Here is a 13386-nt window from a genome sequence, read left to right as displayed (position 1 = left end):
GGGGTTCTAGGCTCATGGCAGAATATTAAAGAATAAATCAATATTAAAGTAATTTTGGACCCGGTACAGGCTTCGCAGAGTATAAAATAACGGAGTCACAGATTTATATTTTTTTCATTTTAATGCATAACGGGGCTGCAGTACATTTATTTGAAAATCTTTGACCATGGCCGACAACTTTCAGTCGAATTTGAATTTCTGTTTTCTTCAGGTTTTTGAAAAGCTCTTCTGCAGTTGAAGTCTTCAAGTATCTGAGTGAAACTCTTGGTAAAAATCCTCTACTCCAGAGAGAACTGAATCTGAATGATCATAAACTAGACAACACAAGACTGATACAGATCTGTGATCTACTGGAGGATAAACACTGTAGACTCAACACACTCAGGTGAGGATTTTTAATGATCACACTTTCACACACATTCAGAGCCACAATGTTTTGTTGTCTTAAAATGTAAGTTTCTTTTTAAAGTTGTCTGAAAAGGCAGTGAGTTCAGTTGTGGTTAAATCAACTCAAGTTCTGGTGTTATGGTACACAGAAGTCATGATTCTGTATGTAACTCGGTTTTGGCATCATGGTTCAGTTCAACAGAAAAAGCAACAAATTGCAAATGTAATTTTTTTTTTCGACAGACAGAAAAGAAAATTTCAGTTCCAACAGCATTTATTATCTCCTCAGGGAGTTACTGTACATTATACCGACTCATTTAGTGTTTTAAACACAAAATACGGCTCAGTGGGTAGCACTGTTGCCTCACATCAAGAAGATCCTCAGTTCAAGTCCTGGCTATCAGGTGGCCTTTCTCTGTGAAGTCTGCATGTTCTACATGTGTTAGTGTGGGTTTACTTTGATCAACATATGCAAGGATTAAAATATAGCCATAGATGCTGGAATGGCGTGAAGAATAAATAAATAAACGCAAAATAAACTCTTTTGTAGAGCTGATAAAAAAAGTTATTTTACTGTACAGGCATCCCATAAACAATTACGGGACGTGTTTGCATTCACACAGAAGGCACACTGGCAACTTTATGGGACTTTTCTGAAATCAGTGTGTAAATGAGGTTTATGAAATACATGGGGCTCTATTTTAATGATCTGAGTGCATTGTCTAAAGCGCACAATGCACGGTCTAAACGGGTGTGTCTGAATTCACTTTTACTAGTTTAATGATGGGAGAAAGGGTTTATGTACCTGGCACACAGTCTAAAAGGGTTGTTCCTATTCTTGTAATGAGTAATGGGAGTGTTTTGGGCGTAACATGCAATAAACCAATGAGAGTCTCATCTCTCATCCCCTTTAAAAGGCGAATTCCCCATTTACATGGTGGAGTTTGTAAAATGAAAAACTGTAAGCAGAGGAAGAAGACCACCAGCTTAAGGTTGATGTTAGAAAAATTGGGTTGTGTTTTATTCATTGAAATGGTTGTTTTTGTAAATAAAGTGTTGTTACTCTTTAAACGTTGTTATTTTAGTAATGAAGTAATAAGTAAAATAAGCCGTATTTTAATTGCTGTTAAAGTATGAGGCAAGATTAGAAAAATACTTTATTTGTAACAAACAGGAGATGAAGAATGAAAAAACGTGTAGAGAGGCGCTTTAGCACTGGTACTGATCTCATCATATCATATCCAAAGATACAAAGTCATCATACAATAAATTCGTGGGGTAGCATTAAAAAATATCTGTTTACTTACAGACTACATGTGAAGCAGCTATTCTGCCTGCTGATCTCAACTTCATGCCTTCTAAAGTCCTGTAAACTCTCCTCATTATGTCCAAGAGACTCAATAATAATATTTTACATTTTAATCCTTCAATTTTTACATGCTTATTCATGTATGTGATAAGCAAATGCGTGTTGTCGTCCCGTTTATAGGTGCATATTTCTAACGCGCTCATTAAATAACAAAAGCAATATTGTGCAGTTGACTTTAGAGCAGGTTTTTGTTGGTCAATGGCGTAGTTTATTTTAGTTGCCTCAAATTGGCAATGCGCCTGAACACACCTCGTTTTTAGACCAGAACGCCCATGGGTACAAAATTGGGCGCAAATACATTTGCTATTTACTGTAAACAACATGAAGCTGGACGTGTAAATGACAACTGTGTCGGGCTAAAACTATAAAAAAAAAACACACTAGCCCAAAAGTCAAAACTCGTGTGTGTTTACATTCCACCATCTGCTGACGTCACCGCACGGTAGACACACTGGCTGAGCAAATAATGAGTGTGGAATGCCAGCACCTAGACAGCTTTGTTATAGTTGTGGGCGACTTTAACGGGGCAAATCTTAGCTGGTCGCTTCCTAGGTACAGGCAACAAGTCACATGCAACACTCAGGGAGTGAATACTTTCAACCACTGTTATTGCACAATTAGGCAGGCTTATCATTCGGTCCAACGTGCGGCGCTGGGCAACAGTGATTACAACCTCATCCATCTGATACCCAATTACAGGTAGAAATTAAAACACTCTAAACCTGTAGTGAGTCAGTTCAGAGTGTGGTCCAGTGAAGAACAAGAGTGACTTTGCACTTGCCTTGAGTGGGCGGGCTGTGACCAGGCCTTCGAGTGGGCAGGCCCAGAAGCTGACAACAATCTGGATGAATACACTGATACCGTGACATAATTCATCGGCTTCTGTGAGGAAGTTTGTGTCCCTCTCCGCTCCAGAAATCTGTAAAAACGATAAGCCCTGGTTATCCCCTCTGTTTAAGTGGCTGAGGAAGGGAAAGTAGGCGGCCAGACATAGTGGAAAGGCGATCTGTTTAAACGGGCTAAGTACAGATTTGCTAAAGCAGTAAGAGAGGCAAACAATACTACACAGACAGGCTGCAGCAGCAGCTGTTCGATGGCAACCCCTCCTCTGTCTGGAAGGGCTTGAAGAAACTTACCAACTACAGACCCAAGTCCCCACCGACACCCATCAGCCTGCCCCTCACCAACAAACTCAATGATTTCTATTGCAGGTTCGAGACAGAGCCCCCCGCCCCTTTCTCTAGACCCCCGGGCCACAATCATGGCTTCACCCTCCTGTCACTCATTTCCTGTCCCCTCCCTCTCCGTTCTCCACTTCCCCCATCCCCCTCCTCACCAGCCCATCACTCCTTTCCTTGTCACTGAGAGCCAGGTGATACGACTGCTCAGGAGCCAGGACTCCCAGAGAGCACCCGGCCCTGACTCTGTCTCACTGTCTGCCCTGAAGTACTGTGCTGATCAACTCACACCGGTGTTTACCCACATCTTCAACATCTCACTGGAGCTGTGTCGTGTCCCAGCGTGCTTCAAGGCTGCGACCATCATCCCTATACCCAAGAAGGCCAAGGTTTTTGTGACTATTGTGAAGTCCTGCCGTTTCCTTGGGCTGACCATCTCCCGTGATCTTAAATGGAGCCAGAACACCACGGCCCTCATGAAAAAGGCCCACAAACGGTTGTTCCTTCTACGGCATCTGAAAAAATTCAGGCTGCCCAGGTCAATATTAATCCGGTTTTATTCTGCCATCATTGAATCCATTATTACACCATCAATAATTACATGGTTCCCTGCTGCAGCAGCCAAGGACAAGGCCAAGCTGCAGCGGGTGATCTGCTCAGCAGAGAGAGTGATCAACACCTCTCTACCTTTTCTTGAATCCCTTCACAACATCAGGGCTGTGAGAATGGCAAGAAAAATTATGGCTGAGTCTGACCCTTTTCATCCAGGTTGTGCCATGTTTCAATTGCTCCCTTCAGGTAAAAGGCTTCAGCTCCTGAGAACTGCAAAATCCCTGCATCGCCTGAGCTTCTTTCCCACGGCCACCAGGCTGCTCAACAACAGTTTAATTCCTCTTCAGGACTGAACGCACTGTTTGCACTTTATTGTTTCTATTACTCCTACTAATATCATTCAGTATTAGTATAAGTATTATTATTACTTTTAGCACCTTCCATTCTGCTTAAGCACTATTGCACTGTGTATTGTTATATCCTGTTCTGTCTTAATGTTTTGTCTGCCACATAACATCCATGCATGACTGGCTGTAAAGAATTCCAATTGTGTTTTACACTATATGGCAATAAATTGAACCTTGAAGACAGTGTGGTTTGAAAGATGAAAGTGTTTCTGCTCTGACCTCAGCTCTAAATTTTAATCCTTCACATCTGGACCTGAGTGGAAAAAAACAATCAGACACTGATGTTGAATCTCTCTGTTTTCTACAGAGAAATCCACAATTCAAGCTGGAAACACTTGGGTTAGTAACATACATGATGTAGATCAAAGTATGTCATCCATATATTTTTAGAAGTCTCCCATATTTTGCACCCGTCTCTCACCCCCTCCTGTTTTTGTTATTTCTCCTGGGAAGCCCCTGTACTATGAATTGCCCAAACCTCATTATATAAATAATCACATCAAAATATTATTCCTTGATGGTCCAGTCGACAGATCTTGCAGGAAACACAGCGTACTCAATCAACACATCATACAAGTTTCAACCCAGTTGTGCTTTTAATGTCTGCGCAGGTAAACACAGGAGGTTGAATTGAGCATCACTTGTAGAAAAGGAGTTTGTGTTGTGACTTCTGACTTCAGCTGTAAAATGACACTGATGAGCTGCAGTAAAAGTTAAATTAATAATTCGGAACTTCTGGTTGAAAGGGCATGTGGCGCGTTTGGCTGCCGCACCTTCCTCCTGTAAAGAAAGTTGTTGTTGGAAAACCCCTTGAGAGATGCAGCATCTCGTTTTCAAGGGGGACCAAAAACATACAACAAATACAATACATTCAATACAATACAAACAAAACATTACTAGACAATTCTTCTCACAAATCCCCGTCTCCTCCCAGGGCCATTTAAAAGTCTGCATTATACAAGTGTTTACAAAGACGGTTGTTTCAGGAACCATAGCAATTACAAAAACTGACAATCAAGAACAAAATATTTCAAGGAGCCATTACAATTAAAAGCATTTACAATCATTTTTCAAATAGGTTAACAAAGATGTTCTAAAGAAGCATAAAGTAGTATTAGATCTCACAGATGGAGGCAGTCTGAAGTCTGTAGTGTGAAGGAACCTTAAAACAGAAGGACCTCCGACCAACTACTTTGCACATAACAGGGGTAGTAAAGGTCAAACATTGAGAGTGTCGAAGAAAATTAGTTGTAGTATATTGTAAAAAAACACTTTTCAAATATGATGGTAAGTTCAAATAGATGCATTTAAAAATAAATCGAAACCAGTAATACTGTCGTCTTTAATCAGGCAACAACCAGTTAAGCTGATTATATAATTGGCAATGATGAATTCTATATGGGTACTTTAAAATGAACCTACACAGATTATTAAATAGAACATCTAGTGGTTTCAGATATACATTGTACATGCTTTGATAAATTATATCAGCATAATCAATAATTGTTAAGATTAAGTGGGTAATTATCTTTTTCGTACTGTAGGGGGACCAAATATGACCCCATCCATCCGTTTGGCCCAACGACGGAATCCAAACGAAGGGTTATAGCGCGTTCGGTCTTTTCCGGCGCTTATAAAGACAAATTAACGTTACACAACTTTACATCTGACTCCAAGGATATAAAACATAACATTAAAATGGATGTAATTTTGGAATTTGGATAAACGTTTGATCATTCTCTTTGACTCAAAATAATATTTAACTCATTCATTCGATTACCCATGTCGTATCAGTCCACATCGGCCGTTATGCAGATTCCGAACACATATCTGACCGTACTAGAAGTTATGACTAACACAATTTAACAATGCCGCTCCCGCGATATCTTGCTAAAAGTCCACATATAGCCTCATGCAATCGTTTGTATACAACTTAGTACAAATTTCACACTATAACCAGAGGTTCAGGCTTAGCACCATCTAGCCGAATATAGTTAAATCATATTACTATATACAACTTAATTATAGCAGAAATAATGACCAGCGGTTATGACTTATCACTCCGATAGCCCACATACAAATACGATTACCCAACAACTTAGTGAAAGTTAAATAATTAATCTACAATGCAATAACTAGAGGTTCATGACTAAAGCAATTTTAACAATACCGCTTCATGTGTACGGACTCTCATTAAAACGTATCCATATAGCCTCACACAATCTGCTATACAACTTAATTCAAGCTCTACAATGACCAGAGGTTTGGGCATAGCACCGTCTAGCCGAATATAGTTAAATCATATTACTATATACAACTTAATTATAGCAGAAATAATGACCAGCGGTTATGACTTATCACTCCGATAGCCCACATACAAATACGATTACCCAACAACTTAGTGAAAGTTAAATAATTAATCTACCATGCAATAACTAGAGGTTCATGACTAAAGCAATTTTAACAATACCGCTTCATGTGTACGGACTCTCATTAAAACGTATCCATATAGCCTCACACAACCTGTTATATACAACTTAATTCAAGCTCTACAATGACCAGAGGTTTGGGCATAGCACCGTCTAGCCGAATATAGTTAAATCATATTACTATATACAACTTAATCAAAGTAAAGGCAATGATTAGAGGTTATGACTCATCACCCTGATGGCCCACATATAAACAAGACTGCGTAACAACTTACTTAGAGGTAGAACTTAATTAACATGAATTAACCCCGATCAAAGATATGTGGTAACAAAGGATATCTTAATACTTTATAGTAACTTAGAAGAGTCAATAATACAGAGCAAATTAGAATGAATGCAAACATAACAATTTATTAACCAGGTAGGTAGCACATAATTCAGAAGCCAATTTACATTCCAATTCAAATACGAAACAAACGAAAAACCATTGCATACCTGGTAAGGAGATGAAGATCTGGTTACAGATTCCTCAAAATAAAATAAAAAGAAACATGATGCTGTATCAAAGATACAGCATCATGGGGGTGCATTTCTAGATATCGAAAGTCCCGTCTAAATCTTCTACACACCTCCTTAAATAACCAGAGAACAAAGCATATAGGAATTTGGTACTGATTGGTTGTTGTCAAACTAAAGGCTGTCCTTAATTTGTATACAGTGGGTGATTGGTTTATGCTTAGAATGGGAGGTGTCTATCAACATTGAATGAAATTTCACATACTTTAACATTGAATTCTGTTGTTACATGAGTGAGACCATTGTAACCACTTGCACTGAGACATTTCAATAGAAAAGAGCTACCCTTGATTGTCAAACATCACATCTCCATACAAATGGTAGATCTGCATACAGATAGATACTCTTGATTGTCAAACATCACATCTCCATACAAATGGTAGATGAGAGAATAAGAATACAAATGTATGACACCCTAAAGGTGTGTCTTGAAACCCAAATGTGTCGGAAATCCACTGTGAATCGTAGAGGGTTGCCTTCCTGGGCACTCACTTTGCCCCAATGCAGTGTCCTTTGGGGAGGTGCTATATTTATTCAGGAAATTATCTTACAGTACTCTAGATGTAAAACAATCTGATGACCTGTATAGAGGCATTAAACAAGAGTATGTTCGTTTTATTATGTAATCAACGTGTTGTTTAAAGTGGCCATATTATGAAAAACTCACTTTTTCTGGGTTTTGGGGTGTTATTTTGTGTCTCTGATGCTTCCACACGCATACAAACTTAGAAAAAATCCATCCATGCTGTTTTGAGTGAGATACACGTTTCTGAATGTCCTCTGCCTTGAGTCTCAGATTGCGCAAGTTCAAACTCAGCTCCGTTGTGATGTAACTAGCCGTTTCGTCACATTATGTTTGAATTTTCCCACCCACCACCCCACTCGCAGGTCTCCACCCACCAGGAGCTAGAGAGAGCACAGAGCGAGAAGTCACTTCGCTTATATCCTCTATACTGTTATCATGGCTCACGGAAATAACAGCACTATTTGGATATTATGGATTATATTCCCGCCTACTTTTAAAAACAAAGTTTAAACTCGTGTTTATTTACACCTAAAATGTGATCTCATATACAGTGTGTTACAACGCAAATTGTCCTCAGATTGTAACGGCGATAAGACGTTCATGCGAAATCTGATGTAAACAACAGACTATGTAGCTTTCATGGATTATACGCATTTGTGGACAAAAATGGTCATTGGATGTATTTTATTGGACTTTCATGGATTATTCACACATCTGAAACAGACTGGATTCGATTCGCGATCGCTATATCAACACAAACGGTAAGAAGTCACGTTATATTTTGCATGTTGTCATCTTCTGTCACAAAATACTACATTTGCATCTGTATCTCGAAACAGAGGTCATACATTGATGCTAATCCCGTAAATTATACCTTTTATATATATGTTAAAGGAACAGTATGTAAGAAATTTATATCAATTAATCATAAAAGGGCCCTGATATGTCACTAAACATTAAGAAATCATTTTTATTTCAAATACTTATATCACTGACAACAGTGGTCTGGCCAGGATATTGGCATTTAAAAAGTGGAGTTGCAGCCCTTAACTGATGTTTATGTTGTCATGTTGTGTATTGGCCATCAGTTGTGTGATTGCAGTACCAGTTTTAGCCACAAGTTTTGTTATTGCAATACCAGTTTTGGCCACAATCCTACATACTGTTCCTTTAATGTTTGTATAAAGTAGGATATATAGATATTTTTTTGCAGGCTAGATAGTTTGCAGCGTGGTTTCGAAAGTAAAAAAAAAATTTAACGGCTTTATTATAAGTAATAGTGCTTTGCCAAACTAAAAGTGTTTTGCCAAACTAAGTTAACCGAGACCGGGCCTTACCGATCCGGCTTTTCTGACGAGGCCAACATACCCCCGAGTCTATTAACTTTATGGTCCGGACCTCTCGCTAGCTTCTAGCAATTAGCACGCGACCCACAAGTAGTATATATCCCCCGCCGGGTCTTAACTCTTTCACCACCAGCGTTTTTTAAAAAAGTTGCCCGCCAGCGTTTTTCATGATTTTCACCAAAGTTTAATGCCTTCCAGAAAATGTTCTTCTTTAAATATATAAACATACAATATACCAAATGAAAGAACAGACCCTCTGCTTTCAAACAAAAAGAAAACGTTTCATCCTACCTTTAGTAGTTCTTTTGTAATCAGCTTTTGAATATGGGTAGGTTTCTGCAAAAACACCACATTTTGAGCAAAAAGCAGAGATAATTCCATTTTTGTGACGGACTTCTCATAGAGATCCCATTCAGAGCGATCTTTAAAACAGACACGAGCTGTGTCTGAAACCGCTTCCTATCCACTATATAGTGCACTATTTCGGGTGTCGGCCATTTTGTAGTGGCGTCCGAAACCTGAGTGAACAACTTCATTCCCTACATTCATTCACTACTTTTTACCCACAATGCACTCTGATTTTGAGGGTACATTCGATGTACACTCGTTCACTCATATTTCCCATGATGCAACGGGAGACGAATGCGTAACTTGAATCAGCTGAAGGATACTGACAGTAAACACCAAACATTTAGGTTTATAATTTGTCAGTTATTTTCTGCTTTTTGAAAATAAACAAATTAAAAATAATTGCGTTATCTTTTATTTAAAATCTAATAAATTTTTTTATTAAACAATCAAAAATCAGCAGAAATAAATATTATAACCAGTTGTTTGCTCTCTTTATGGTCAACTAATAGAATAAACATGACAAATGTGAAAAACAATAAGAAAGTAAACTTTACCATTTCGCAGCACAATCAAAAGCCACACAGGTGTTTATGATGAATCTCTGCGACAGCTCTGACGCATGATATTTACGTCAGTGTCCGAAATCGCTCACTCATTTTCATTTGCTTCTTCCCCATATAGTGAACTTAACTGTCATTCCCCATATAGGGAATATTGAATGAGTGAACGAGGGAACGGTTTCAGACACAGCTACGGACATGCAGCCGCTTGCCATAGGGCAATACTTCCGGGTTTAAAAAGTTGCGGAAGGGCGCCACCTTGTTGATAATAGCGGTATTGTGGAAAGACGGAAAATCTCGTCATTGGCGGGGAAGTGTTTTCTGTTAATTGACGAGATATCTCGTCAATGGCGGTGAAAGAGTTAATTTCTGTCATTTGCGAAAATAATGCGTTTGTAAATGTTTATAACGGGAATATGTTAGTATTGTCCAGGGAAAACGAGTGTATTGTTGAGACTGCTACATCACAATTTACTCTGGAATCATTGTGTGTCATGAGTTTCTTCTCCTGTAGTGTACTTATTAGTGATACTTTTCTGCATGATTTGTCTGTTGGCAACATAAACCGTTAATAATAATAATATATATAAATAATAACACAGAATGGTCTGTACTGCTCACGATATCACTATGCACGCGCACATGACGTTAGTAGTGGGGCATGATCAAAGGAGCAGCAGCTCATAAATATGTAATGACTAGCTCAAAATGGCACAATCTGAAATGCACTGAAACAGAGGCTCCTAGAGATGGGTAACAATCTTTTCCTACAAGCTATTTCGAGCAAACAACTTTTGAAACATGCTTTATGGAACTCATACACCTATTTAACTTGTGGAAAAGCAATCATAAGATGGGCACTTTAAAATTTAATTCTGAATCAAGCCAAATTCCCAGATATTTGACAGAGGAAACAAGTCTGTTCATATTTTATCTATTGTTGTGTTGCTTCGTGATGTGGAATCGCATGGCTATAATAAGGTACACTTCTCGCCAGCTGCTGAACCTAAATGGGAATTATGCTTTGGGGACTGACCACGCGCACTCGCAAACACCTATGGAATTCTTTGTTCTTAACACTATCTACATCGATCATCACACTGTTGGTATCTTTGCTCATATCAAAAAATATTTTATCCAGTTGCCCTGTGCAAACCGTTTAAGTCAACTTTGAGACCAACGGGGGCTTAATAACTTGGCAGCCGTGCATAAAGAGGTTGCACCGGGCTTGGCCGCTCCGCTGTGAGTGTTAAAATCTGCGCTGATAAACGTGCGCTCTGTAAACAACAAAGCCCTGTCCATATCTGATTTAATTACAGACTACAACTTGGATTATTATTTGTTTAACAGAAACCTGGCACAAAGATTCTGCTTTTTAATGAACTGACCCCTGGGGGTTATGGATTATGCGATCTCCCACGTTCAAAGGGGCGAGGAGGTGGTATCATTGTGCCGTTTAAACAGCTCTATGGACTATGTTCTGTGGATATCCCTCTGTTTGCTTCTTTTGAATGCCTCCCCTTAAGAGTTTCTGCCTCATTACCTACTGTCATTGTGACTGTGTGCAGGCCTCCCAAGAGTAACAAAAAGAATTTACATCTGACTTTGCTGAGTTATTGTCTGTGTTGGTTTGGAGAATTGAGAGAATTCTTATTCTTGGTGATTTTAACATTCACATGGACAAGAAAGAAACTGCAACCACAAAAGACTTTACATCTTCATTAGAGTGCTTTGAGGTTCACCAAGTTGTGAACTGTCCCACACACAACAAAGGCCATATGTTAGACCTTGTGATTCAAAATGGCACATTCTGATTTTGGGCTAGCCAAACTATTTAATCTGGAGCTACCTGATATTTTTTCCACATCCCGTATTAACATCTACCGCAACTGAAGATCTATTGCGCCCAGTGACTTCTCTGACTTTATTGACTCTGCTACAAGCTGTATTTTACCAACTGGTACATTGGATGACAAAGTTACTTTGGCTCCTTTGAAGACACGAAAGGCTCCTTCGAAGACACAAACTGTTTCTTTTAAACGATCTGCCCCCTGGTATACTGATGATCTGCATGCAATGAAAACCCAGTATCGCAAAATGGAGCGCATGTGGCGCTTCACGGGTTTAACTGTGTATCATCAGGCCTGGAAAGAAAGCTTGTGTGAATATAGGTCTGAAATTGCATCAACATGTTCTGCTCATTTCTTTCAGATTTTTGCAAGTAATCAAGATAATTAAAAAAAACTGCTTCCTACAATCAACACACTTTAAAACAGAAATAACATGTCTAATGTTTCTTCTTCTGTTTATTTATGTAACAGGTTTCTTGTGTACTTCAGCAATAAGAGGTGATTAGAGATCAGATTGCTATGTCACATGCATCTGTTAGTTCTATAGTAAATAACACAGAATTCTCTGGCGTTACACTCTCAAAATTCTCCACATTAGATTCCCAATATCTGTGTAATGTGGTTTTAAAAATGAAAGCTACCACCTCGATAGTTGATCCCATACCTACTAAATTGTTTCAGTCATGTTTTTCTTCCTTGTGTCCTGCTACTTTGAGTATTATAAATGATTCTTTGCTTTCTGGTATGGTGCCATCTGCACTTAAAATTGCAGCTGTAACCCCTGTTCCAAAAACAAATAGCTTTGACCTTGAGAATTTAAATAATTTCCGTCCAATTTCAAATCTCCATTTTCATTGCTAAAATTTTGGAACGTATTGTTGCTGCACAATTGCTCTCCCATCTCTCTGCAAATAATCTTTTTGAGCTTCTTCAAACTGGCTTCCGAAAAATGCATAGCACTGCAGCGGCCACCTCTGTTCCCCTCCTCGGACCCCATCTCGGCAGCGCAGGGGAACCGGTTGTCAGCAGCTCGCCCCGCCCGCTCAGCCGCTTCCCGTGACAATCGGGAGTTTAAGTGGCCGAGACGGGTGACCCGGAGTTGGAGAGGATCACTCTTCAGGAGACGGAGATCCGCTCCTTCCCCCGTAAGAGGGTCGGGTGGAAAATCCTTGGCTTTACATGTGTTCTACCGGCTGTCCGGTACCCACTTAACCACATTTAAGAGTGCATTCCTCTTCCCTCTCCAGGTCTCCAGAGGATCGAGAGAGCCGTGAGCGGGCACACACCAGCTTTATCTCATAGTACCAAAATACGCGGCGGATTACGACCGATTGATTTACGCACCGGCTCTATAAATGAGATCCTTCAGGATGATAACGCAGAGGCACGTATTTCAGTGTTCAGATCAGTTTGCAGCCTTAGACCTGTAGACGTGTGCTTCATGTGTCCATCTCGCCTCAGACCTTTCTTCGCTCTGCGTTCGTGGGGTGAGCATATTAATACTAAGTACAACCATTCGAGCTGTCTCTCTCTCCCCGTGTCTCCATAAAAGTGCTAGTCACAGCATTAAAACCCTCAGAGAGAGAGCGTTGTTCGCATTCTGCTTATATTTACGTCGACTTATAATAGCTTGTTCTTGGCAGACGTGCGCAAACACAGAGAGTTAATGCTTCGGCATCTCACTCGTTTAAGTCGTCAGGTCAACTGGGAAAAGAGTACTTTGCCCCGTGCAGAGGATCCTTTTTCTCAGTATGGAAATAGACTCGATTTATCGGCGTGTTTTACAGAAGCGCGCATACAGTCAATTCTGACTTGCCTCGGTTCTGTTCGAGGGAAGAACGCAGCCCCTCTGAAA

General features: G+C 39.7%; 2 protein-coding genes across 4 annotated transcripts in view; both read left to right on the top strand.

The window, feature by feature from the left end:
* LOC129452697 (NACHT, LRR and PYD domains-containing protein 3) overlaps window positions 1-13386 on the top strand; it is a 224675-nt gene that overhangs the window by 122622 nt on the left and 88667 nt on the right. The window lies entirely within an intron of this gene.
* The window catches only part of LOC141362953 (ribonuclease inhibitor-like), a 44047-nt gene continuing 33678 nt past the window's right edge, over window positions 3018-13386 (top strand). Inside the window, exon 1 of the mRNA XM_073865271.1 lies at window positions 3018-3323. Within this exon, the coding sequence (XP_073721372.1) occupies window positions 3018-3323 (306 nt within the window). The remainder of the gene's footprint in view (window positions 3324-13386) is intronic.

This window comes from Misgurnus anguillicaudatus, unplaced genomic scaffold (genome assembly GCF_027580225.2).
Source record: "Misgurnus anguillicaudatus unplaced genomic scaffold, ASM2758022v2 HiC_scaffold_31, whole genome shotgun sequence".
Taxonomy (NCBI): Eukaryota; Metazoa; Chordata; class Actinopteri; order Cypriniformes; family Cobitidae; genus Misgurnus; species Misgurnus anguillicaudatus.
Note: the sequence above shows the minus strand (reverse complement) of the source record. Positions and strands in the feature narration are given on the sequence as shown.